This window comes from Balaenoptera acutorostrata, chromosome 21 (genome assembly GCF_949987535.1).
Source record: "Balaenoptera acutorostrata chromosome 21, mBalAcu1.1, whole genome shotgun sequence".
Lineage (NCBI taxonomy): Eukaryota > Metazoa > Chordata > Mammalia > Artiodactyla > Balaenopteridae > Balaenoptera > Balaenoptera acutorostrata.
Window position 1 is genome coordinate 3714953 of NC_080084.1, and position 27941 is coordinate 3742893.

The following is a 27941-nucleotide window of genomic DNA, read 5'->3' on the forward strand; positions in this document are numbered from 1 at the left end:
TGGAAGGGCTGCAGCCTGTGAATTATTGTGAAGCGATGGGAGTTCCCCGAAACCCACTGGAAAGTTGAAACACCAGATGTGGATGGCTGTGGCTCACGACAGGAACTGAAGACACTGAGAGATGCTGAGGTGCGTGCGTGTGTTTTGTGCGTTCCTACGCAGCGCGGCTCAGCTGGGTGCATTTTTCCGCATTCACCTAGTGTTCTTCCAGGATGAAGTCACGCATAAACAAACGTGGACGTCTAGCACGGGCAACCCCGGGGGCCTGTAAAAGCACAGAGCGCTGGCCCCAGCCCCGGGTCTGGGATGGAGCCCAGAATTCGCACTTCTGACAAGTTCCCTGGAGCCGTGAAGCGTCGGCACCTGGTCTGAGGACCGCCCTTTGGAAGCACCGCCTTGCGCTGAGCGGGAGCTTTCTGCAGCGTCTAGATCGTACTGGTCCTCTCCGCACCCGCACCCGCGCCCGGCTGCGCGTCCGGACTAAACACATCACCGCCCTCAGGCGCTGGCAGAGGAGCCAGCCCGGTGCGCCGGGGCTGCTTCCGGGTGCGTTCCGACTCTGGCTTTGCGTTCCGGCGACCGACCTTCGGTTGCGCGGCGGCGGGAGGACGACACCAGGGCGCACCCTCGCGCTGGTCCTGCTGGGCGCGCTTCCGGCCGCGCAGGCGCAGGAGGCTGCGTGCCAGACCGGGGGCGGGGACCGCAGGTAGGGGCGGCGGGCCGGGGGAGGGGGCGGCGGGCGGGCGCGGGGAGAGCTGGGCTGCGTCCTGCCCGGCGCCCGAGCTGGACGTGAGCCGACGGACACGCCGCCGGGACAGGCTTCAGCTCCTGCCTCTGTTGGTGCCGCGCTGCGACCGCCTCCAGGTCTGGAATCCTCTGCTGCCCCTTTTTCAAAAGCAGGGTTTAGCCGTGTTCTTTGGTGGTCTTGTCTTCTCCACTCTTGCTTGACCTTTACTATAGAACCTTAAGGCTAAGCAGGCTTCCGGAATATTTAAAATAATTAATGTACCTGTGCTTTGTTGGCAAAATGGTATTCTAACCAAAATTGTATGGGCGGGGGGGGGCACTAATTCATTTCTTCTCTGGTTGTGTAAAATATTCTGCAGCTGGTAAAAACCAATTTTGTTCCATCGCTTTTCTTTCTTTTTAAATTAAGCTGTGAGTGTATAGCAGTGGGAACCACTTTTTTCCTGTTGCCAATTTTTTCTTATCATTGTCAGAAATCCTTTGTGTCTAAACAGTGCCTGAATTTCTCCTACCCACCTGGACCTTCAATCGTTATTTATTAATTTGCAGAAGCTTTCAGTGTCGTTTTGCTTATTCCTGGACGAGAACATTTCCTCGGCCATACAACCTCTTCCCTAGCTCTGGGCAACCTACTCCAGAAATATGCCTTTAAAAGAAAAAGGAGGGGACTTCCCTGGTGGTCCAGTGGTAGAGAATCCGCCTTACAATGCAGGGGGCTCGGGTTCGATCCCTGGTCAGGGAACTAAGATCCCACATTCCGCGGGGCAACTAAGCCCGCACGCCACAACTGGAGAGCCTTCGTGCCGCAAAGTGCAAAGCCCACGCCCTGGAGCCTGGGCGCCACAACTAGAAAGACGCCCGTGGCTGCAACGAAAGATCCTGCATGCCGCAACTAAGACCCATTGCAGCCAAAAACAAATTAAGTAAATAATAAATCTTTAAAAAAAAGACCCTCAGGTGATGGAGTGGGTGAATGACTTTTTTAAGAAGTGGGTGGGACTTCCCTGGTGGCACAGTGGTTACGAATCTGCCTGCCAATGCAGGGGACACGGGTTCGAGCCCTGGTCCGGGAAGATCCCACGTGCCGCGGAGTAACTAAGCCCACGTGCCACAATTACTGAGCCCCTGCTCCGCAACAATGGAAGCCACCGCAGTGAGAAGCCCATGCACTGCAACGAAGAGTAGCCCCCGCTCGCTGCAACTAGAGAAAGCCCAAGCGCAGCAATGAAAACCCAACGCAGCCAAAAATAAATAAAGTAAATAAAATGATTGAAAAAAAAAAAAAGACCCCATTGAAACCTTCCACATGTACACAGGAAGTGTGCAAACCTGAATCACCAGCTGCGGTATAGTCAATCCAAAAGAGCGAAGTAGAGCGTCATGTATCTGCTTTGATAAACCTCAAAAACATAATGCTGGGCTTTTAAAAAAGCAAGTAATAAGAGGACTGTGTATCCTGCATCCCCGATACAGAGGGATTCTACGCCATTGTCTATGAGGGACTTGAGCATCCGCAGATTTGGTATTCGCAGGGGGTCCTGGAACCAATCCCCTGCGGTTACTGAGGGACAAACAGTACAACACTGCTTGTATTAATATAAAGTTTGAAAACATACGTGTATTATGTGTTGTTATTTATGGGCACATACTCATGTGAGAATAAAAAGCATGCGTGGAAATTATTAAACTTCAGCATGCACCCCCATGTCACGTGTGTTAGCACAGATGTCTGGGCTCCACCTCAGAGTTTCTGATGCAGTAGGTGTGGGGCAAGGACTCAAGAACCTGCATTTCTCAGAAGTTCCAGGTGGTGCTGCGGCAGGTACAGGGACCACAGTTTGAGAACTACTGACATACCAACTTGAGGATGGGGACTACTTCTTGGGATGGAGCAGAATAGGACTGTGAGGGGTACCTGGCTTCAGCCATGTTTGTAATATGTTATTTCTTTAAAAAAGGGGATGCAGTGTTACTTGACAGAGCTGGGTGGGTGCTCATGATCTTATGTTTTAACTTTCTTTATGCTTGAAACATTTCAGGAAAGAAAAAAGATCCTAGTCAGTGAGGAAAATGGATTGGAAAGGAGAAAGCAGTGGGAGAGTGCGTAGGAAAGCGTTGCAGAAGCCCGGGAAGGTGATGCTTAGACCAGGGCGGGGGAACGGGGGCGGAGGAACAGGGGCGGGGGGGGTCGGGTGTGAGCAGATTTGGGAGCTTTGCGGGGACAAGTGACTGTCGGTGCCGACTGGTTGGTCTAGTGGTTACAGGGAGGGAGGCATCAAGTCACCTGGTCGTGTGCCCGTCACAGAGGGGAACCCTGTGGAGTGGGCATGCTGGCGACCGGAGAGACAGAATTCAGGTACGGAGGTTGCAGACCTTGAGGGGCCAGCTGAGCGAAGTGTAGGAGAAAGAACCAGGCCACGGAAGAGACTTGAAACGATCAGCGTGTACACAGCCACCAGAGCCATGTGCGGGGACGAGACCGCGTAGAAGGCGTGGAATGGAAGGGGGGCCCACGACATCCAGAGGGATGCCGTCACCTAAGGTGGGCTGGCTGGCTGCCCCCCGCCACCCATTCTTGTACGGCCTGTGAGCTGAGGATGCTTTTCACTTTTTTAAATGTTGGGGAAAAATCAAAAGAACGTGTGGCATGTGAAACGAATCTCAGCTTCCATGAGCACCGTTTTGTTGGGGCACAGTCACGCTCGCTCACTTGTGTAGCATGGCCTGGCCGCTGCTGACGATGAGATGAAATAACTCTGACAGTTACCTGGTCACCCGGCACCACTGCTCCTCACCCCGCACGTCACAGTGACGTGGCCACTCGATTCCCTCTTCTGGCCCCTAAACCTGAACATTTACTGATCCTTTACAGAAAAAAAGTTCTCTGGTCCCTGGCCTCAGGTCTAAGTTGACACACTCTTGGTCACTTTAAATGCTACAGAGGAGAGATGGCCGTGGTTTTGCCCATTTCTTTAAGGTCACCTTCTAAGAATCAGGCGTCGGTGGAAGAAGCTCAAGAGACCGTGAGGCCTGAGTGGTGAACGTCGTCATCATGTCCACAGGAGTCCTGGAAGATGCCCGGAGGGAGAGGTGGAGAGAAAGATGTGGGCCCGGAATCTCGATGAGGAAGGTGAGCAGACAGCCCCCTGCAGCATTGCTGGGCATTGCTGACTGGACTCAGCTGGTGGGTGAGCACGTGGCATCGTCTCGAGAAAGGAGCAGTTAAACGAGGCTGGAGCAGTCGAGTGGAGCCAGGGTCTCTCGAGCACCTCGTCACGACAGCAGGGATGAGCAAAGTGGCGTGTTCTCTTCTCCTTAGGAAGAGTGCACTGACCTGTAGAAGAGTCCATTCCTTCTAAAATCCCCTGCTCAGTAGAAGAGTGTCACTCCTGACCTTCACCTGCAGCCTTGTCACTGGAAGAGTACAGTTGTCACTCACTGAGATTGTGAACACTGAAAACAGCAGATTTGAGGGGAAGAGTTGAGTTTGGGAAGTATTTTTATATTTTAATGTTGAGATTTTATATATACATAAAAATACATACCACGTCTTCTTTATCCATTCCTCTGTCGATGGACACTTAGGTTGCTTCCATGTCTATTTATATGGTAAATAGAGCTGCAGTCAGCATTGGGGTGACTTTTCGAATTAGTGGTTTCTTTTTTTTTTCTGGATATATACCCATAAGTGGGATTGCTGGATCATATGGTAGTTCTAATTTTAGTTTTTTGAGGGACCTTCACACTGTTCTCCATAGTGGCTGCACCAATTTACATTCCCACCAACAGTGCAGGAGGGTTCCCTTTTCTCCACACCCTCTCCAGCATTTATTATGTCTTGTCTTTTTTTTTTTTTTTTTTTTTTTTTTAATTTTATTTATTTATTTATGGCTGCGTTGGATCTTCGTTTCTGTGCGAGGGCTTTCTCTAGTTGCGGCAAGCGGGGGCCACTCTTCATCGCGGTGCCCGGGCCTCTCACTGTCGCGGCCTCTCTTGTTGCGGAGCACAGGCTCCAGACGCGCAGGCTCAGCAGTTGTGGCTCACGGGCCCAGCCGCTCCGCGGCATGTGGGATCCTCCCAGACCAGGGCTCGAACCCGTGTCCCCTGCATTAGCAGGCAGATTCTCAACCACTGCGCCACCAGGGAAGCCCTGTCTTGTCTTTTGGATGATGGCCATTCTGACAGGTGTGAGGTGATATCTCATTATGGCTTTAATTTGCATTTCTCTGATGATTAGCAATGCTGAGCATCTTTTCATATGTTGGCCGTTTATATTATCTTTGGAAAAATGTCTATTCAAGTTTTCTGATCACTCAGCCATAAGAAAGAATGAAATTCTGCTATTTGTAACAACATGGATGGACCTAGAGAGTATTATGCTTAGTGAAATAAGTCAGAGAAAGACTAATACCATATGATGTCAGTTATATGTGGAATCTAAAAATAAAACCAACAAATGTATATAGCAAAACAGAAACAGATATAGAGAACAAACCAGTGGTTACCAGTGGGGAGAGGGAAGGGAAGGGGCAAGATAGAGGTATGGGATTAAGAGTTACAAACTCCTATGTATAGAATAGGTAAGCAGCAAGGATAATTGTACGGCACAGGGAATACAGCCATTATTTTGTAATACAGTAGGTCCCCTACATATGAACCTTCAAGTTGCGAGCTTTCAAAGGTCCGAACCTGCATTCCATCAACGTCAGTCGTGAGTGAAATGGCAGCTTGCCCTCCCTCTCCTATTGCTGACAATCCTTCAGCTCTGCCATCTCCCACCTTCTCTCCCTCCTCCAGTCAGTAACTCTTCTTGCCTGTTCACTCGATGCCAGCCCCTGTGTGCCAGCTGTTGTACTGCACTACTGTACTTTTTCAGGGTACTGTACTGTAAGAATGTTTTCTATATTTTTTGTGTTTGTTTTTTATGTATTATTTGTGTGAAAAGTACTATAAACCTATTACAGTACAGTGCTATAGCCGATTGTGTTAGTTTGGTACCTAGGCTAACTTTGTTGAACTTACGAATGAGCTCTTGGAACGGAACTCGTTCGTAGGTAGTGGACTTGCTGTAGCTTTAGACGGAATATAATCTAGAAAAATACTGAATCACTATGTTGTACACCTGAAACTAATACAATATTGTAAATCAACTATAATTCAATTAAAAAATTAGGTTGAGATATAATTTACAGGCTATAGATTTGCTATTTTAAAGTGAACAGTTAGTGATTTTTAGTGTATTCACAAGGTTGTGCAACCGTCACCACTAATTCCAGAACACTTTCATCCAAAAAGAAATTCTGTCACATCAACAGCCTCTCCCCATGTCCGCTTCCACCCAGGCCCTGGCAACCGCTGATCTACTTGCTGTCTCTGGACTTCCCTGTTCTGGAGTTTTATATAAATGGAATCATATGCTATTTCCCTTAGTTAATTTTCCTGAGAATAATGTTTTCAATGCATGTTGCAGCACGTATTAGTGCTTTATTCCTTTTAATGGCTGAATACTGTGTCATTGTGTGGACACCTCACGTTCTGTTTATCCAGGCATCATCTGATGGACAGTTAGGTTGCTTTCACTATTTGGCTGTTACGAATAATGCTGCTGTGAACGTTCATGTACAAGTGTTTGCATGAATGTATGTTTTCAGTTCTCTTGGGTAGATACCGAGCAGTAGATTTGGTGGTAACTCTGTGTTTAACCTCTGAGGACTTCCAGACTGTTTTCCACAGTGGCTGCTCCATTTTACATTGTCACCAGCAACGTCTGAGGGCTTCCTGTCCACACTTGTTAACCGCCTGGCTTTTTGATTATAGCCATCCTAGCGGGTGTGAGGTGGGATCTCGTCGTTTTGGTATGCATTTCCCTGGTGACTATTGAAGTTGAGCATCTTTTCCTGTGCCTGTTGGCCATCTGTATATCTTCTTTGGAGAAATGTCTGTTCAAGTCCTTTGCCCATTTTTAAATCGAGTTATTTGTCTTTTTATTGTGGAGGAGAAATATTATTTTTGAGTTGTCCACCAGACTCCAGGTAGAGGTGTCAGGAAAGCAGGTGTGGAGTTCTGGGGAGGCTGGGATTGGGCTTCACACCTGGAGCTCAGCGGATGGGCATGGAGATCTCCCCACGCCGGGAACGAGGGCGGGGGCCAGGTCCCAGCCCGCACGTGGTTTCCTGGGAGCCGAGTGCAGAGCATTTTCAGGAGGAGGGAGGGAGTGGTCGGCCAGGCCAGGTGCTGCCGAGGGGCCAGGCCTGCACGTTGGCTGCTGAGCTTTGGCACAGGGTCTGTGCCGTCACTGGTGTCCCGCGTGCCCCAGTGCTGCGGTTAAGCCGGCGCACAGTGGTCCAGCCACATCGCTTGTCGGGGTAGTGACGCTCCCTGCGGGTGGCAGCCAGCGTCCGCCCCAGGCACCCTGAGTGCCCTGCTCCCGATGTCCAGGTCCCTCCCCACCCTCCACCGAGGCATCCAGGTGGTGACGCCTGCCTCCGCCCCGGGCCTCGCACCTGCTGCGGGGCGGGAGCCCATTGGATGGCGAGCGCCCCTGCCCCGTGGTGGTTGCTCACCTGCGCGCCCGCCCGCCTCACCCCCGTCGTGTCGCCCTGCGTTCTCGTCGGCGCTCGTTCTGGGTTCCGGCTGGGGCCTCCCTCCCTGGGGCGCCTTTCACACCTTTGCTTCGTAAAAACATCAGGGGGCTTTTGAGTACCTTGCAAGGAGCATCCCAACCCCTCAGAGTCCCAGCCGCACCCGGACCCCAGCTCCTCTCCTGTCCACCTCCTGCCGCAGCCCCACTGGACTAACAGAGCCACAGTTTGCTTTCATCTTACTAACTGTTCTGTGCGTGTCTACTCAGCGCAGACAGCTGCAGCGGAGACAGAGACAAAGCCAGACCCAAGACTCCCCTCTGCTCGCAGCTGTGACAGGAAGCAACGATCCTGGGAGGAGCTGGCGTCGAGCGTTGGTACAAGGCTGCTCTCAAGCCCTCTTTCACCCTCACAGTGACCCTGAGGCCCAGGGGGCTGTGTCACCCTCCGTCCTTCCTGAAATAAGACAGACCGTGCCTACTCCCTGTTTCACTCTCTGTTTTAGGAGCTCACAGAAGCCAGCGCCATGGAGACGAGGCCCCAGGAGGGCAGGAAGGGGCCCCCGCCCAGGGACGTGCCCCCGGTGGTGGGACTGCTGCTGTCCATGGCCCTCATGAACGCCCTCCTCTACCTCTGCCTCGACCGGCTCTTCATCTCGCCCCGGCGCTCCACTGAGGACCCCACGCGCTGTCCCCACGGCCACTTCAGGATGGGGCCGATGAGCAACTGCTCCCCGTGGCTGTCCTGCGAGCAGCTGAGGACAGAAGTGAGGCAGATGAAGCGTGTCGGGGAAGGAGCCGTGAAGAGAGTGAGTCCCTGGCTCACCGCCCGGGGGAGCGGGTGGCCCGGCGGGAGGGGGGCTGGCACCGTGTGCCGCAAGCCACGAGCCCAGCCGCCAGTGCCTCCAGCTGGGACATCATCCTAGTAAAGGGAGGCGAAGGAAGGAAGCGGTGCACCAAGGAGTACTCTGCTTCCTTGTGGATAGTAATAGAAAACTAGACGTAATAACTACAGGGCAATGGTTAAGTTATGGTCCGACCGCTTATAGAATATTCTACTGCCAGTAAGTGTAGTTAGGAACCCTGTGTGGCAACATGCAAAAGCGCTCATTATGATAAGGAGAAAAGCAAAATAGAAAATTGTGCAATATGCTGTTTTCATCTGCAAGATTATATATGTAGAAAAATATAAAAATGATAGAAAGTGTGTTACGGTGAAGGAAGATTTGGAGCAGTTTTTTTCCTTCTTATTTTTCAAACTCTATGGTGGTATTATATTGATTAAAAAAGTTTTATTTTAAAAAGAGAAAGCAAAGGGGCGAATTCAGTTCTCACGTAGAAGCTTCCAGAGCCCCGTCTCATGGGCTGCATTTCCGCAGTGGTTGCACTGAGACAGGGTGAGTCCAGAAGCCAGTGAAGGGTGTTGAACAGGACAGACCCTCTGTGAGGACGCAGCGAGTGACGGCAGGGCTGCGGCTGGAGAGACAGCTGCGCCTCTGAATGGGGAAAGGATTCACCTTGAAGGAGGGAGTCAGAGGGGAGAAGGGAGGGGAATCAATGTGAGGTGAAAGCATGAAGCCAGGTGACGGGAAGGTAACGGCTTTCTTCAGACTGGCCCGCGCATTGTAGTGGGTGCTGGGGGCGCAGCAGTGCGCAGAACAAAGGCCCTTGAAGCCAGCTGGGGAGTCAGTCAAGAAGACAGGAAACAGGCGCGTAGGAAGCTGTGCTAGTGACGCGCTCTGAGCCAGTGGGGCGAGGAAAGAGCCGCGGGCTTGTTACTCCAGGTGTTCAGGATGGCGTGGGTATTTGGGGACAGTGATCCAGCAAGAAAGATGGGGACCAGCAGACGCCCCTGGGTGGAACGTGCCTGCTTGTCCGGGGACCAGAGGCAGGATGCGAGGAAGACGTCAGAGGTGAGGGTCCCCCGGGGCTGCTGGCCTCGGGCTCCACTGCGGCGTGAGTGGAGGGGAGGACTGCCGGCCTGTGTGCAGAGCAGACCCGGCCGGGCTCGCGGGGAGCTTGGTGACAGGTGGCTGCAGCTCGACATGAGTGTCAGCACCAGACACAGCGAGAAATCGGTGGGTTCTGGTTGTCTCTTAAATGCGGGGGCGGCAGAACGTCCCAGTAGACTGGACGTGGGGTGTAAGGGAGGGGATGACTGAGGCGCCCGGCCGGGGCAGCAGGGAAGACAGGGTCTGCGTTACCTGCCCGGGGAGGTCCTGTGTGTGTGTGTGAGGTGGCCAGGCAGGGACACGGGCAGTTGGGTGTACGAGTCTGGCACTCAGGGGGCAGGGATGTAGATTTCGGGGGGGCGGGTGTTGACAGCATTGGGCTAAGAAGTCACCAGGGAGGGGAGTAGTAGAGGACTCACAGCCAGTTAATTTCTGCCTCCTTCAGAGAGGGACCCTGAGGGCTGCCCACTTGTTTCCATGCTGTTGCGCTCGCTCAGAACATTTTTGGAATTTTTTTGGAATTGCTATTTACCCTGAAGGATGTTTTTGAGTAGCTTCGATGTTGGTTATTGTTTGAGGACAGATTTGATTTTAAGGAACCTCGCAGATGACACCCAGCCCACTAGATTCAGCAATGTGGAATGTGGTTTGTTTGTTAAGGTGAAGGGCTGTTACACTGAGATTTTGTTTCTTTGGCTGAAACTTGCCCTTCGGGCACAGGTGTTCTGAGCGCAGGATGTCAGCTCCACTGGGAGCCCCATCTGTCCTGCCCCATTGGGACCCCGGGGCCTGTGCATGGTCCGGCCCAGGGCAGTCCCCTGACCCTCCGTGTAGGCACCTACTCCAACAATCCTGCTGCGGCCACCCTGCCCACGTGGGCATCCCTCCTCTCTGGCACCCGTTCTGGGGGCATAGTTTCTCAATAGGAGTTTCTGTGACCAAAGTTCCTGACGTCCCTGTCTGACCTCCACCCCCGCCCTTCCTGGCGCCCTGGCTTCAGTAATTCCTCGGGGCCTCGGTGGGCTAATCCCACCACCTTCTTCCTCTCTGACCCTCCCGCCTGTCTGCATCCCGACTCACCCAGCAGCAGATTCTGCGGCTGTGTCCTCGTCACTCTGGCGCACACACTGGCGACATCTCCCTGCATCTCTGTCTCCATCCTGCCTGGCAGGAAAGCCCCACACCTGGTTGACGCCAGCTGTGTATCTGCACTTGGGCAGCTGCCCTGGAGGCAGAGAGGAACACCACAGCCCTGCCATTCCAGCACGACCGCAAACCTCAGCACAGCCCAGGGGTCAGGCTCTTTTCCCTTAGTAACTTCTCCCTCCCATTCTCTGAGACAGACGTTTCCTTAACAACCCCCTCGTTTCCTTAGATGTTTCCTTAGCTGGTGATCTTGCTACTAAGATGTTATGAAAACAGAAGCCACCCAGAGGGCCCGTCCTCATCTGCCCACCTGACCTACAAACCTTCCAGCTCCGGGGTCGTCCCTGACTGCTCACAAGTTCCCTTTAAATGATTCCCCCTCCCCTACGTCATCGCTCTTCCCCACTCTGAGGATGGTCCCTACTGGCTACGCACAAACGCTCGTGCTTTCAAAGAAAAAACCCTCTTCCTGTGATTCCCTGTTTCTTCCCCTCTGCTTCCTCCTCGCCCATGCACCCTTCCGTCATCCTCCCAAGAGGCTCCCAAACACCGCCCTCCAGGGAGACGGCTCTCACCCAGCTTCCCACTGACCCCCGGCCAGATGCTGCTCTGCCCACCTCTCACTTGACCTTTCCCGCAGCCCTTGGCTCCTGGTCTCTCCCTGCAGCCTGGGCTCCACGACTTTCTGGTTTTCCTCCCCTGGGCAGCCCTTCCTAATTACTCCCCTTGGCTGCTCCTGTTCGCTCTTCTTGCCTCTAAAGCAGCGGTTCTTAGCCCAGAGGCGAGGCTACTCCTCAGGGGACGTTTAGCAATGAGTAGAGACCCCCGTGTGGCCGTCACAGCTGGGCATGGGGAGGTGACACGGGCGTCCAGTGGGCAGAGACCAGGGGCGCTGCGGACCACCCTGCCGGGCGGGGACGGCCCCATCCCTAGCAGGTGGCTGCGCGGCCCGAGGTGGCCCTGGTGCTGAGGCTGAGAAACCTTATTCCTCCCGGTGGCTACCGGGGTCCCCTTCCTTTGTCTTCTTGGGATGCACTCTTAGGTGATTTAATCTATCCATTGCTCTAAATGCATTTTATGGGCTGGCGACCCCCAGCTTGATACCTGCAGCCCGTCTCTCTCCCCTGAGCCGCAGGTCTGTGTATCCACCTGTACTTGACCTGTCTACTTGGGGGTCCCTTGAGCGTCTAGGTGTGACCAGGGTGGAACTCTTGGTAATTTCCCCGCTGAAGCCCCTTCTCCCCCAGCCCTCCTGTCCCAGTAAATGCCAGCACTCCCCCCAGCGGCCGGCCAGACCAGGGAGTCAGCTTGCGTCCTCTCACCCCTCCCCCTGACTAGGCCAAGAGCAAGTTCCATCAGGTATGTTTTCAAAACATTTCCCAACTTGTTGGGTAACCCCTCTGTCCCTGGCCTTGGAACCAGCCTCCCTGCCCACGTGTGCCCTTCCCCGAGCCCCAGGCAGGCATCTTGCAGACACACTTGAGACCACACATGTCCCTTCCTTAAAACCCCCAGCGTCCTTAGGAAAAACCGCAGACCTGGGCCCTGCCTTCCTCCTAAACTCACCCAGGCCGGTCCGGGTCCTCACCCCACCCTGCAGTCACCCTGCCCTTTCTTTTGTTCCTTGATCAGACAAGCCCTTTCTCACCTCGGGGCCTTTCCCAGCCTGAAATCTCTTCCTCCCCATCTGCCTGACTCCTCATTTCCAGGTCTCAGCTCAGATGTCACTTCTCTGAGAGGCTTTCCCTGACATCCCTCTCTAAACCCACCTCACCCCCTGCCGTGGACCCTCCCATCTGGCATCTGGTTTGTTGTCTCTTATAAATGCAAGCTTCCTGAGGGCACAGACACCAGTTACCTGTGTGTCCTCAGCACCTAGCCCGTGGCTGGTTCATAGAGCAAATTTTAGGGGCCTGAACACAAAGGCTCATTGGCTGAATCCACATAAAATAAAATACTGGCTTAGCTTTGACAGTTTCCTCACTATACAAGCACACCACCGCCCCCCCCTTTCCCCAGACTGTGTTTCTGGTTTGTGTTTGGAATTGCTGGGGCCACAGATCCTCTCCTGCAGCTGGTCTGGGGGCAAGGCCGACTGACCCCCTGCTTTTCCTTTTCTGTTCTTGATTATGAAAGCAGTGCATCCAGCTCAGATGTTCAGAAGGAGCTGGAGCACAGGGCGAAGGCCCTTCACCTGCCCCTCCTCACTGTCCCACCTTACTCCGCGGGATGACAGTGAGGTTCAGCCCTTTTGGATTTTTAAACCCAAGATGACACTGAACGGACAGGTACGTTTTCTGCCAGCCGCTCAGGGACAGCAGCGGCCACGTCTCGGGGCTGCCCGTTTTCTGAGCCACAGACTTGGGCAGCAGTGCGCATGAGGAGGAAGGGCTGCAGTAGAAACGACGCTTCCGGGGGCGGACACTCCACCGCGCTTTGCGGACGCCAGGCACCATCCCGGCCACTCGCGTCCACCTGGGGGAGCGGAGGCGGTGTGGCCCCGTGCAGCATCTGTGTGCTCAGCCGCACAACTCTCCAGCAGAGTTTTCTCAGTTACGTGGTTTGTCCTTTAACGTTAAGGTATGGTGCGTTAAAAAGCCATAACATTTGGGTTGGCTCCCATCAGAAGGATGGATTCAGCTCTTACTCTGTCGCCCTCTAGTGTTGTGTAACCCTTAGAAGGGTCGTGTGTGATCTGTTTTCAATGTGGAAGGCTGGCTGGAGCGCAGATGTTGCATGAAATAGCAGTGCCCACCCCTCGGTCTCCCCTGCAGGGTCCACCTCCTCATCCCTCTTAACCTTGGACTTTTCTTCTCCTCTGTGCTCACTGCCAGGGTGGCCTCGTCCAGTCCCATATCTTTATCCCCTGAATGAGCTCTGGACCTTTCTGTCCCCTGCCTACCCCGCATCTTGGATGTTGAGTGTCTTCTCAGCCTGAGTGTGTCACAGACCGTCCCCTCAGCCTGCTCCTCCTTCACTGTCCCCATCACCCTGAGGACAACCCCACCAGTCCAGCTGCGTACACCACAACCCAGGAGGCCTCCTTTGTTTTTGTTTTTTAATTTAATTTTTATTTTACATTTGAGTCGAGTTGATATACAATGCTGTGTTAGCTTCCGGTGTACAGCACAGTGAGTCAGTTATACATATACATGTATCCACTCTTTTTCAGATTCTTTTCCCATACAGGTCATTACAGAGTATTGAGTAGAGTTCCCTGTGCGACACAGCAGGTCCTTGTTGATTATCTATCTTGTATATAGTAGTGTGTATATGTTAATCCCAAACTCCTAATTTATCCCTCCCCGCCCAGGGAGGCACCCTTGTCATCCCCCTTTCTCCACAGCCACGTTCGGTCCCTCAGCAAGTTGCAGTGTCTCCACACGCAGGAGAGACCTGGAATTTGGCCGCTCCTTGGCTTCTCCCCGGCCCCCTCCCCGCCCAGGCCTCTGTGCCTGGTACCTGGTTATCTCGGCAGCCTCCAGAGTGGGCTCTCTGCCTCCACACTTGCCCCTTCAGATGTTCTCGTACGGCAGCCAGCTCCTCCATGTAGGGCGCCCTGACTCACGCTAGTCCTTGCAGCGACTGAAGGCCTCTCCCAGCCTCTGCTCCCCTCCCCCTGCTCAGACACCGCAGCCCGTGGACATATCCCACCCCAGGCCCTTTACCCTGCTGTCCTCCCCGCCCGGGACATGGTCCACCTCCTTCAGGTTCCTGTTCCAGCCTCACCCCAGTGAGAGCTTCCCCAAGCTAGGAAAGCTGTAAACCCTTCCCTGCTTAATTTTTCTCCAAAGCATATTTTACCTTCTAATATACTTTACACACTTCCTATTTATTTTCTCTCTTGTCCGCCTCCTGCACTAGAATGTAAATTTCATATGGGCAGGGATGTATTTCCATTTTTTTAATTGATGTAAGTACTTGTTAAATGAATGAAGACAGATTTGACGTTGTACTACAAAAGACCACATAAGCTAATTATCTTCTAAAATTTGTCTTTACATTCGTAATAAAGCATCACATGAATAATATATAAAGAACTAGATATTAATAAGCACAAAGCAAACAACCCTAGAGAAAATAGTATGAAGGACAATGAACAGACTTTCCACAGAAGAAATACAGAAATGCCCAGAGGATGAAAAGTGCTCAGTCTCATTAGTAATCAGGGAAATACAAATTGGAACAGGAAAATGTTTTTCATCCATTAGATTGGCACAGATTACCAAGATTGCTAACAGCTAGTGTGGTTAAGGCTCTAGAACACAAGATTTATACACGATTGGTGAAAGTACGTGTTGGTACTTTGAAGGGTCCTGATAGTACCTCATCTTCACTCAGTGATCCATCTACTTCCCTAGCTTATAAAAACACTTGCAGATGTGCACAGAGATGTAAATATAAGGCTATTCATTGTAGAATTGTTGTTACTAAGAAATAAATGGGAAATAGTTTAAATGTCCATCAAGTCTTTAAAAATAGATCACATTAGATCATATTAAATGTTTATGTAAAATGATAGAGCTGTGTAGAAAAAAGAACCTAATCCATTCTGACAGCATCTGTTCCAAATTTTATGAATTTTTATTATATCATACTTCAGTTTTTAAAAAAGAAATGATCATCTGTAAAACTGAAAATATACCAGTATAAGTAGTACACCCATACTATGAAATATTATGCAGCTTTAAAAAGAATGACTTAGATCTATATATACGTTAGGGAAAGATTTCTGAGGCATCTGTTAAATGAAAAAAGCCAGTTGCAATATATTTGTTATATTCCCACTTTACATAATAAACTCAAATGCTATTTTGTAAATGGATATTAATACATGCAAATGCCTGGAGAAACTTCTGAGAGGTTACCAGCCAAATAGTTAACTAGTTTCCTTTGGGTTGGGAGTAGATGCAGAGGAAGGAGTTCTACTCCTTCTCTTTTTGAACTTTTACCAAGAAAAGTATTCATGATTATTTTTATAATTAAAAAAAAAGGTAAAGTTGGTTTCTGAGAAATGATTCTTAACCTTTAACTTGCAAATATTTAATATTGGAGGCTTCAGGTATTTGTGAGAGATCCCAAAGACTAATACTACTTAATAATAAGTAGTATTTAATTTTTCATTTATCTGAGGCACAAAAATGAATTTGTCCTAAGCGAGGGTTCAGGAGGAAGTCATGAGCCTTGTAGCCGAACCTCTCCCGCGTTTCTTGTTGAATAAATGTGTAAACCGTGGCAGCTTCTCTAAAGTGATTACTGTTTTGTATGAAAAATGGTCCTGGACACCAAAGCTGTCTGCTAGTGCTGGTGCCGACCATGAGCAGGAGGGGAGCCCAAGGGAGTGATGGGTCTCAACAGAAACAGGATTTTTATATTGGAGTCAGAGATCAAATACAGTGCGGGTGCAGATCTATAGAGAGAATAAAATGTGTTCTGTATAAAAATAAATAAAATATATATTCATGAAACTTATAGACTGTAGCAGCCAGAGAAATGTGGCTTCTTAATAGAAATTATCCATAGTGAAATTTCTCAAATTCGGGTTTCTGAGAAGGTCTTGAAAGATTTCTCTTTTGAATAAACGGTCAACAGCAGTTAAGAGTGTTTTTCCATTAAGGAACCTCCCTTCTCAGGCCCAAAATAAATCTTCACAGTCCTCTAGCCCACCTCCATTTGATATAATAGTTTTTAGTTCTTTTAAAAAATGTTTTAAAATATAAAAGTAATATATATTCATTCTGGAAAAGTTATACCAAAAGGTATGAAGGGGAAAAAAAGCAAATAGAACAGCAAAAATCCTTCGATTTCTATGTAATTTTGTCTTGTTTTATGCAGTTAGAACAATGGTATAAAAACACTTTGTATCCTTTTCATTTGTAACGTTACTTTTATCTGTGAAAACCCTATCAGCGTCTGCATTTTGCTGAGCCCTGTAACCTTCCTTGAGTGGTCCTGCATAACCGGACTGCTCCCCGATTTTTGATGGATGGATAGTTTCCAGTTATGCTTTTATAAATAATGCCAGATTTTCATTCCTAGAGCTTTTTAGGTATTTCAGATTGTTGCCTTAGATAGATTGTAGATTTTAATGTTAAAGGCTCTTGATAAATATGCCCCAAGTTGCTTTTGTAAGCTTTAACAGTGAAGAAGAGGAAGCCAGAGGGACACAGCCTATGGGACCAGGAGCCACCTGGTGCAGTGGAGTCCTGACCTGGATCCTGTTTTCTCTTCTGCAACCTTCTGCCTTCCCTTTGGGGACTCGAGCAGAAGATCAGTGGTTCTTATTTCTTTTTTTTTAAATACCACTTTATTTATCTGTTTATTTATCTGTTTATCTGTCTATGTATGTATGTATCTATCTAAGCCGCACAGCTCACGGGATCTTAGTTCCCTGGCCAGGGATTGAACCCGGGCCCATGACAGTGGAAGCGCAGAGTCCTAACCACTGGACTGCCAGGGAATTCCCCAGTGGTTCTTCTTTGCCAGCTGATAGAAATGGGAATCCTAGGCCGTGCGGTACAGCTGCTCCTCTGCCAGCTGTGTGCCAGGACAGCAGGTCCAGTGTGTGCCACTTCAGCTCCTGCTGTTACAGCTGAAGTCACAGAAAACCACGGACCGTGTGAAAATGTGTTCCTTACGTAGGGTCGTTCCTGTTTGTGGTTTGCTCTGACGCCTTTTAAAGCGAATGGTGGCGTTGTGTGTGATGGGCTGGCTGGGCTCGGTCCCTGTGTGGGGTTTTCCAGCTCTCCACTCACCACTTTTCCAGCCTTCTCCCACCCCGCCCCTGCTTCGTGCTGCCCTGCTTTGGTCTGTCTGCTACTTCCTGCCTTTGTTCGTGCCGTCCCCTCTCCTGGGCGTGCCCCCCATTCTCCACAGCTGGCTGGCAAGCCCCTTCATCCCACAGACTAGCTTCCAGGACATTCCCGCAGGCTCTCCTGACAGCCCTCGGCACCCGGACCAGCCGCCCAGCCCCCTCCGCGCTGGGCCTTCGCCCTGACAGGGCGTTTGCCTCGCCCGGCGTCTGGTCCAGCTTATGAGCAAGTCTTTGGAACAGTCTGTGCCTCGCTAATGTCTGTGTCCTCTGCACCACGTCTGACCCTGAGAGGCATTTGCCGTGTGGCTTCCCGGCTCACCAGCTGGCAAGGGTTCCGGGTTGACGTTCCCTGTGGCTCTGTTCCAGGTGTTTCTGTCCGAGTGGAAGGAACGCAAGGTGGCTCTGTCGCGGCTCACCAGGCTGGAGGTAAGAGACGACTTCCTGCACGGACTGCGGATGCTGAAGTCGTTGCAGAGTGAGCACGTGGTCACGCTGCTGGGCTACTGTGAGGATGACAACAGCATCCTCACCGAGTACCACCCCTTAGGCCCCCTGAGCAGCCTGGAGGCGACGCTGAACCTCTCCAAGTACCGGAGCACGAACACGTGGCAGCACAGGCTGCAGCTGGCCCTGGGCTACGTGGCCATCATCGACTTCCTGCACCGCAGCCCCCTGGGCACGCTGGTCATGTGCGACTCTAGCGACCTGCCCAAGACGCTTTCCCAGTACCTGCTGACCGCCAACTTCAGCATCGTGCTCAACGACCTGGACGCCCTGCCCCTGGTGAACCGCAGCACCGGGGCCCTGGTGAAGTGCGGCCACCGGGAGCTCCGCGGGGACTTCGTGGCCCCAGAGCAGCTGTGGCCCTACGGAGAGGACGTGCCTTTTCACGACGACCTCATGCCCGCGTATGATGAGAAGATCGACATCTGGAAGATTCCAGACGTCTCCAGTTTCCTTCTGGGGCACGTAGAAGGGAGCGACATGGTCCGATTCCACTTGTTTGATATTCACAAGGCGTGTAAGAGCCAGACGCCTGCGGAGAGACCCACCGCTCAGGACGTCCTGGACACTTACCAGAAGGTTTTGAATCTACTCAGAGACACCACGACGCCTCAGACAAGAGAGATGCTGTAAAGACCAGTGCAGTCGGTGAGGTGTGGGAGTCAAGGATCGGATGGAAGACTTCCAGTGGTTCCGCTGTGACGGGGAGGTTTCTGCTGCTTTGCCCCGTGGTTCTTCCTCTCCATCCGCGTGCACAAGCGAGCGGCCCCCTATCCTGGCCGCCTGGCAGGAGTTACTAAGCCAGAGCAAACCGGGCTTGATGGGAGCCCGGCTTCAGGCGAAGGTGCAGAGAAGCAGCGAGTCTGGCCGGTATCTGGAGGAAGTAACAAAAATGGAGCTACAAAGAGGCTTCCCTAACACCTAAATGTGTAAGCTTGTAAGAAATGTGTGTAGAGAGGTTTTTAAATTGCAGTGTACGGAAGAAACAAGCTGTAGGACTCGCTTTTTTAGGTGAGTATTTGCGGTGTATTTCACTGGTACTGATGAGGCATCTCTACCATTTCAAATGATTGCTCTGTGAAGCTCCTGTGCCATTCCCTTCCCAGCGAGCTTGCATGCTCTTTGAACTTTTGAATGGATAAGGAACATTTAAAATATCAAGTATGATGGAGATTATATCTATGTTACTGCCTTGGATGGTGCTTGTGAAATTCCTATTTACCTTCCATCTGGATTTTCTGTGTCCAAAATTAATGATTGTGAACATTTTATATCAACAGTATCTGTCACTCATTACCAGAAGGCGTCAAACCCTTGCACTTGACTCGCATGATTGAGCCCTTCAAATAGCTCTTTCCTTGGTCACTGTCATCCTCGCTTGCAGGGGATGATGGATTTGGTGCATAGCCATCATCACCAGTAAGGGGGTTAAAGCTGGCACTGAGGGGCAAAGACGCTGTGCAGCCGACTGCCTGCCCCTGGCTTGCACAGGCCTCACAGTCACGGGAGTCACAGGGAGCTGGGCCCCGACCCACAGGCTTTGACGCAGTCTGTCTGGGTGGAGTCCGAGACTTCGCATTTCTCACTGGCTTCCAGGTGATGCTGGTGCTGCCAGTCTGGGGACCACATTTCGAGAACCACTGTCCTTAACTGTCAGGGAGTGCAGCCCAGGCAGTAGGATAGGGAGTATTGTCAGTATTATCCCTGTTCTACTGCCTGTGGTTGATCGGGCCCTGTGGGTCCTATGGTTGGTCAGAGAATACGCTTGCCCAGAGTATATTAACTGCTGCTTTTTGTTATAAAAATGCTGCCAGAACCCACTAGGATGTCTGTAATCAGAAGGATGGACAATTACAAGTGTTGGTGAGGATGTAGAGAACTGGAGCCATCGTACACTGCTGGTGGGAATGCCAAGTGTTCCAGCTGCCTTGGAAAACAGTCTGGCAGTTCCTCAAAAAGTTAAAAATAGAGTTACCATGACCCAGCCGTTCCACTCCCCAGTATTTACCTGAGAGAATTGAAAACATGGCCATAAAAGAACTTGTACATGAATGTTCATAGCAGCATTATTCATGATAGACAAAAGAAGAAAATAACCCAAATGTCCATCCACTGGTGAATAGATAAAGAAAACAAAGAAAATGTGGTCCATCCATTCAATGAGGTGTCGTTCAGCCATAAAAAGGAAGGAAGTACTGATACATGCTCCGACACGGATGAATATGCTAAGTGAAGGAAGCTGTCACGAAAGACCACATTTGTATGATTCCACTTATATGAAATGTCCAGCATCGACAAACCCATAGACACAGAAAGTAAATTAGTAGTTTCTAGAGGCTGGCAGGGGCTTGGGGCTGAAGAATGGGGAGTGCTTGCTAATGGGTACAGGGTTTCTTTGGGAGTGATGAAAATGTCCAGAAATTATGCAGTGGTGATGGTTGCACAACTCTGAATATACTAAGTAACACTGAATTGTACAAAAAGGGAAAAGTCTATGGTATGTGAATTATATCTCAATAAAGCTGGAACCCCCCCCCCCACCTCTGCCACAAGACCATGTACCTCTTATGACCCTTTTCACTTGGCATAGTAGTTACTGTGTGGAGTTGCTGAGTTGAAATTACCCTATTCGTGTTGTAACTCTGGTTTGAGGGTTTTCTTGGTTTTGGGACTTTGCATTGGGAGCAAAACTTTGTTTCATGTGAATTTGTTTTTAACTATTGATGATAGAGCTCAAATGGACAGCATGGTGTAGGGGAGGGGACATGGGCAGGATCAGGAGACCTGAGGTACAGTCCCAGCTCTGCCTCTGACTCCTGTGTGGCCTCAGACAAACCCATTTCTGAATTAGAGAGTTGGTGAGAGGCATTTCCAACTTCTCCTCTGCCTCTGAGTTCTCCCTGATGCTTTATCATGCCAGTGCCAGACACCAAACTGGACCTGGCCCTTCACGTTCAATCTTCAGTACCAACAGAACTGCAAAATCATAAGAGGAACTTACATTCTCACTAAAACCTAGGTGAGTTCATTGCCCACATATTCAGCAAAAGTATAATCAGGAGAAAAGGCAGATGAGGTGAGCCATTCTCAAAGCACAGCCCAGGATTTAGTGGTCTCTCTGCTAACCTTATTCCAAGTATTTTTTTTTTAAAGTCACCATGGGGACATCACTGGAGGTCCAGTAGTTAAGACTCTGCACTTCCACCGCAGGGGGCAAGGGTTTGATCCCTGGTCAGGGAACTAAGATCCTGCATGCCGCGTGGCGTGGCCAAAAAAAGAAAAAAATATCATCACTACCATGTGGTTTATAGTGTGCTTTCTGTTTATCTCATGTGATGCTACAAACACTCCAAGCTTCTGAGAGCCTCCAGGGATTGTAAATTGTTCAGCAGAGACAGGACACATGAGTGTTCTTAAAACGAGGCACATGAGGTGGGAGTGGGGTGGAAAGCTTATCTCACGCAGGACGTGTTAAAAAGGTCCTCTATGTATCCACCCTCCTCCCCATTATTTTAAACATAAATGTCGCTCAGTTTCAGTAATCACTATTCTCATATGACTTTTAATCATTTAACACAGGGGTCCCCGATCCTGGGGCCACAGACCTGTACCAGTCCGTGGCCTGCTAGGAACCGGGCCGCACAGCAGCAGATGAGCGGCGGGCAAGCGAAGCTCCATCTGTATTTACAGCTGCTCTCCATCGCTCGCATTACCACCTGAGCTTCACCTCCTGTCAGATCAACAGTGGCGTTAGATTCTCATAGGAGCACGAACCCTACTGTGAACTGTGCATGCAAGGGATCTAGGTTGCGTGCTCCTTATCAGAATCTGATGCCTGATGATCTGAGGTGGAGCTGAGGCGGTGATGCTAGCTAGCACTGGGGAGCGGCTGCAAATACAGATCATCATTAGCAGAGAGGTCTGACTGCACAGAGACCATAATAAATCAATTGCTTGTGGACTCATATCAAAACCCTATCAGTGAGTGGCAAGTGAAAACTACGCTGCTTTTGGTGGCAGGCTTTATAGTGGCAAGTGAGTTGATGGTACTTCAATCGTACAGCTGCATCTGATGGTGGGCTTTAAGTCAGAATCCGACACTTATTTTAGTCCGCGTGTGGCCCGCCCATTATTTTATTTACCACTTCCATCCGTGCCTCTTTCCTGCACTGCACACTTGTCTCAGTCACAGTTTTGGTAAGCCCACAAGCTAACCCTAGCCAAAATGAGTAAAAAACAAACATTGCTGGAGAGCTTCTTTGAAAAGGTGGAAAGACCCAATGATGAGACAACAGAAGACTCTAAGACTGCCAACAAAAAGAAAGCTGCATTTAGAAGAAAATACCAAGAGTCCTACTTAAATTACGGGTTCATTGCAACAGGTGATTCACATTCTCCAAGCCTGCTTTGTATAATATGTGGTGATGGGCTATCCAACGAAAGCATGAAACCTTCAAAACAGCTTCACCACGTGGAGACCAAGCACCCTGCATTAAAAGACAAGGCTTTGGGGTTTTTCAAAAGAAAAAAAAATGAATACAAAGAACAGAAGTTCAATTACTGAAGTCCACCACTTCATCAAATGTGTCTGCACTGAGAGCATCATACGTCGTGGCTAACCGCATTGCTAAAGCTAAGAAGCCCTTTACTATTGGTGAAGAGTTGATCCCGCCTGCTGCTAAGGGCATTGGTCGTGAACTTTTAGGAGAGGCTGCAGTTCAAAAGGTGGCACGTGTTCCTCTTTTGGCTGGCACCGTAACTAGAAGAATTGATGAAATAGCAGAGGATACTGAGGCACAATTGTTAGAGAGGATTAATGAGTCACCATGGTACGCAATCCAGGTTGGCAAGTCTACCAATGTTGACAACAAGGCAACAATGCCTGTCTTTGTGTAATATATTTTTCAGGAGGATGTGCATGACGATATGTTATGTGCACTTTTGTTGCCAGCCAACATCACAGCTGCAGAACTATTCAAGTCTCTGAATGATTACATATCAGGAAAACTGAATTGGTCATTTTGTGTCGGTATATGCACGGACGGAGTGGCTGCCATGACTAGACGGCTTTCTGGTTTCACTCCTCAGGTCAAAGAGGTCACTTCTGAATGTGAGTCTACGCACTGTGTCACCCATAGAAAAATGCAGGCTAGCCGAAAAATGTCACCTGAACTTAACATTTTGAAGGATGTGATTAAAATTATCAACCACATTAAAGTACATGCCCTTAACTCACGTCTGTTCATGCAGCTCTGTGAGGAGGTGGACACAGAGCACACACGTCTTTTCTTATACACAGAAGTGAGATGGCTTTCTAAGGGTAGATCACTTGCCAGAGTTTTTGAGTTATGAGAGCCACTCCAGAGATTTCTTTTAGAAAAGCAGTCACCACTGGCAGCACAGTTCAGTGACATGGAATGGGTCGCAAAACTTGCTTACTTGTGTGACGTATTCAACCTGCTCGAAGAACTCAGTCTGTCACTTCAGGGGAGAACGACAACTGTGTTCAAGTTGGCATTCAAAGCCAAACTGGAATTATGGGGGTGACGAGTGAACATTGGGATTTTTGACATTTCAAACATTAGCAGAGATTTTGAAAGAGACTGAGCCAGGGCCTTCTTTCTCCCAGCTGGTGCATGATCACCTGTCTCAGCTTTCAAAAGGGTTTGAGCATTACTTCCCAACCACAAAAGACCCCCGAACTGGGAAGGAATGGATCCACGACCCATTTGTGAGTAAACCAGGTGAATCGACTTTGTCGGTGCTAGAAGAGGATCAGCTGCTTGAGATCGCAAATGATGGTGGCCTTAAAAGTATGTTTGAGACAACTTCAAATCTCCATACGTTCTGGATTAAAGTCAAGGCAGAATATCCTGAGATTGCCACAAAAGCACTGAAAAGCCTGCTTCCATTTCCAACATCTTTCTTTGTGAAGCAGGGTTTTCTGCAGTGACAGCAACCAAAACGAGATTATGGAGTAGACTGGACATAAGCAACACACTTCAAGTGTCACTGTCTCCCATCACCCCCAGATGGGATCATCTAGTTGCAGAAAAACAAGCTCAGAGCTTGCACTGATTCTGCATTATGGTGAGTTGTTTAATTATTTCATTATATATTACAATGTAATAATAATAGAAATAAAGTGCACAATAAATGTAGTGCTCTTGAAACATCCCAAAACCATCCCCCCGGCCCCGGTCTGTGGAAAAATTGTCTTCCATGAAACCGGTCCCTGGTGCCAAAAAGGTTGGGGACTGGTGATTTAATGGTAATTTAAAATATGAAACCAAGGCATCCCCAATGTTCTGTATACCTCACCTACACACACACCTAACCCATGGCTGGATCCCTGTGTATACCCCAGAGAGTGGTGAGAGTGAACCTTTGCAGGTGCCTGGTGAGCACGTGCAGAAATCCTGACTCTGCAGGATTGGGAGAAAGTACACAGATTTGAACATTCAGCAGTGCCCAAGGGAAAGCAAACAGGAGGCTGTCAGGACTCAGTCTAGCTTTGTAGTATAAAGAGAAGGCAGAGAATCTTAAGAATTCCCCCCTAGGAGGGATCAAGAAATATGTAACAGGCATATCCATAGAAAAGTTCTGGAAGAGCCTCAGAATCCCTGGCAGAACTGACAGAAGGTATTTCTCCTCCAAAGCCCATCACTAAAGACTGGAAGAGATGGCTGCCTCTTCAAATGTGAAGATGGCCATTCAACACTTCATGGGACATGAAAAATAAAGAAACATGATAATTTTTCAGTAACTGATCCCAAAGGAGTGGAGATCTGTGATTTGCCAGATAAGGAATTCAAATTAGTCATTATAAAGAAGTTCAGCAGGCTACAAGAAAACATGAAGACAATTCAATGAAATAAGAAAAATAATACATGAATAAAACAAGAAGTTTAACAGAGAGCTAGATCTCATGAAAGAGAGCCAAGCAAATTCTGGAGCTGAATTCTACAATGAATGACATGAAAAGTGCAATAGAGAGCAACAGCAGAGTTGATCAAGCAGAAGAATCTCAGTAATACAGCAAGTTGAAGACATGTCATTTGTTCTCTCTCTCAGTAAGACAGGAAGTTGAAGACAAGTCATTTGACATTAGTCACTCAGGAAAGAACAAAGTAAAAGGAATGAAAACGAGTGAAGAAAGCCTGCGTGAATTATGGATACCATCAAAAGAGACAGTCTAGGCACTATTGGAGTCCCAGAAGAAGAAGAAAGGGAAAAGGGGGCAGAAAGTTTACTTTAAAAAATAATGGCTTAGAACTCCCCAAATCTGGGGAGATATTTGGACATTCAGGTTCATGAATCTCATAGGTCCCCCAAAAGATTGTTGAATCTTTTTGTTTTGAATCTTCTCTAAGACATTAAAATAAAGCTGTCTAAAATCAAAAATAAAGAGAGAATTTTTAATGCAGCAAGAGAAAAAAAAAAAAAAAGTCCTCACATACAAGGGAACCCCCATAAAGCTATCAGAGAATATCCCAACAGAAATCTTGCAGGCCAGGAGAGAGTAGAATGATATATTCAAAGTGTTGAAAGAAAAAACTGCCAACCTAGAATACTTTACCTAGCAAAGCTGTCCTCCAGAAATGAAGGAGAGATAAAGACTTCCCCAGACAAACAAAAGCTGAGGGAAGTCATCACCACTAGACATGCCTCACAAGAAATGCAGAAAGGAGCTCTTCAAGCTGAAATTAAAGGATGCACATTAGTGACATGAAAGCATATGAAAATATAAATCACCCTGGTAAAGGTATGTACATAAGCAAATTCAAAATATTCTGATACTGTATATGGTGATTTGTTAATCACTAAAGTTTATTATAAAGGTTAAAGGACAAAAGTATTAAAATAACTATAGCCACAATAATTAATTAATTAATTGGTTGCACCAGGTCTTAGTTGTGGCACGTGTGCCCTTAGTTGCAGCTCACAGACTCCTCATTTGCGACATGTGGGCTCCCTAGTTGTGGCAGGCGGGCTCCTTAGTTGTGGCAGCTGGGCTCCTTAGTTGTGGCTCTCTGGCTCTTTAGTTGTGACATGTGAAATCTTAGTTGCAGCATGTGGGATCTAGTTCCCTGACCAGGGATTGAACCCGGGCCCCCTGCATTGGGAGTGAGGAGTCTTAACCACTGCACCACCAGGGAAGTCCCACAATAATTTATTAATTGATACAGAATATAAAAGAATGTGAACTGTGACATCAAAAGTAAAATGGGAGGGCTTCCCTGGTGGCGCAGTGGTTGAGAATCTGCCTGCCAATGCAGGGGACATGGGTTCGAGCCCTGGTCTGGGAAGATCCCACATGCCACGGAGCAACTAGGCCCGTGAGCCACAATTACTGAGCCTGCACGTCTGGAGCCTGTGCTCCGCAACAAGAGAGGCCGCGATAGTGAGAGGCCCGTGCACCACGATGAAGAGTGGCCCCCACTTGCCGCAACTAGAGAAAGTCCTCGCACAGAAACAAAGACCCAACACAGCCATAAATAAATTAATTAATTAAATAAATAAACCCAAAGTTAAAAAAAAAACAAAAAGCCTGTCATCTTTAAAAAGAAAAAAAAAAAAGTAAAATGGGAGAAGGAAATAAAAGGGTAGAGTTTTTATATGCAATCAAATTTAAGTTGTTACCAGCTTAAAAAAACTGTTATAACTATAAGATGCTTTATGTAAGCTTTATAGTAACCACAAAGCAAAAACCTACAGTAGATACACAAAAGATAGAAGAGAATCAAAGCATACCACTATTGAAAATTATTAATTCACAAAGGAAGACAGTGAACCAGGAAGACAGGAACTATAAAGCATCCAGAAAACAATAAGATGGTATTAATAAGTCCTTACAATCAATAACTACTTAAAATGTAAATGGATTAAATTCTCCAATCAAAAGGAACAAAGTGGCTGAACAGATAAAAAGCAAGACCCAACTTTATGCTGCCTACAAGAGACTCACTTCAATTTTAAGAACACACATAGGCTCAAAGTGAAGGGATGGAAAAAGATATTCCATGCAGATGGAAACCAAAGGAGAGCAGGGATAGCTATACTTATATTAGACAAAATAGGCTTAAATCAGAAACTGTAATAAGAGAAAAAGAAATTCATTATATAATGATAGAGGAGTCAACTTATCAGGAGGGTATAACAATCATAAATATATATGCACCCAACAATGGAGCACCTAAATATTTTATCAAATGCTCCCAGCTCTGAAGGGAGAAATAGACAACAATACAATAATAGTTAGAGCCTTCAATGCGCCACTTTCAACAATGGACAGATCATCCAGACAAAAAATCAAGAAAGAAACATTGGATTTGAACTATACTTTAGACCAAATCAATCTAACAGATACATATAGAACATTCCACCCAACAGCAGCAGAATACACATTTTCTTCAAGCACACATGAAAGATTCTCCAGGATAGATTATATTGTTAGGTCACAAAACGAGTATTAACAAATTTGAGAAGATAGAAATCATACCGACCATCTCATCTCATTTTCTTACCAAAATGGTATGAAACTAGAAATCAGTAACAGGAGCAGAAAACAAAGGGAACAGAAACCAATGAAATAGAAAACAAATGGACAACAGAGAAAATTCACAAATGTGTGGAAATTAAACAACACACTCCTTTTTGTTTTGTTTATGGTTTCCTTTCCTGTGCAAAACTCTTAAGTTTAATTAGGTCCCGTTTGTTTAATTTTGTCTTTATTTTCATCACTCAAGGAGATGGCTTGAAAAAGATATTGCTGCAATTTATGTCAAAGAGTGTTCTGCCTATGTTTTCCTCTAAGAGTTTTATAGTATCTGGCCTTACATTTAGGTCTTTAATCCATTTGAGTTTATTTTTGTGTATGGTGTTAGGGAATGTTCTAAACAACACACTCCTGAACAAACAATGAGTCACAGAAGAAATCAAAAGGGAAATTTTTAAAAATTCCTTGAGACAAACAAAAATGAAAACACACTATACCAAAACTTACAGATGTAGCAAAAGCAGTTCTAAGAGGGAAGCGTATGTATAGTGATAAATGTCTACATTAAGAAAAAATAGATCTCAAATAAACAACCTAACTTTACAGCTCAAAGAACTAGAAAAAAAAACAAACTAAGCCTAAAAGTTAGCAGAAGGAAGGAAATAACAAAGATCAGAGCAGAAATAAATGAAATAGAGA

At 48.3% G+C, this 27941-nt stretch overlaps 1 protein-coding gene across 8 annotated transcripts; it reads left to right on the top strand.

Moving 5' to 3' along the window:
* POMK (protein O-mannose kinase) lies at positions 1 to 27745 on the top strand. 8 transcript variants are annotated; one of them, XM_057537124.1, is made up of 6 exons: positions 735 to 864; positions 3725 to 3877; positions 7598 to 7705; positions 7834 to 8136; positions 9112 to 9240; positions 17606 to 27745. In XM_057537124.1, exons 2-6 carry the CDS (start codon positions 3800 to 3802, stop codon positions 18374 to 18376), a joined length of 1389 nt encoding a protein of 462 aa, XP_057393107.1. In that variant the 5' UTR covers positions 735 to 864; positions 3725 to 3799; the 3' UTR covers positions 18377 to 27745. The 8 variants fall into 8 exon arrangements, with proteins under 8 accessions (XP_057393113.1, XP_057393107.1, XP_057393109.1 ...); XM_057537125.1 differs by lacking the exon at positions 735 to 864 and adding an exon at positions 2790 to 2880; XM_057537126.1 differs by lacking the exon at positions 7598 to 7705.
* Positions 27746 to 27941: the final 196 nt, after the last annotated feature.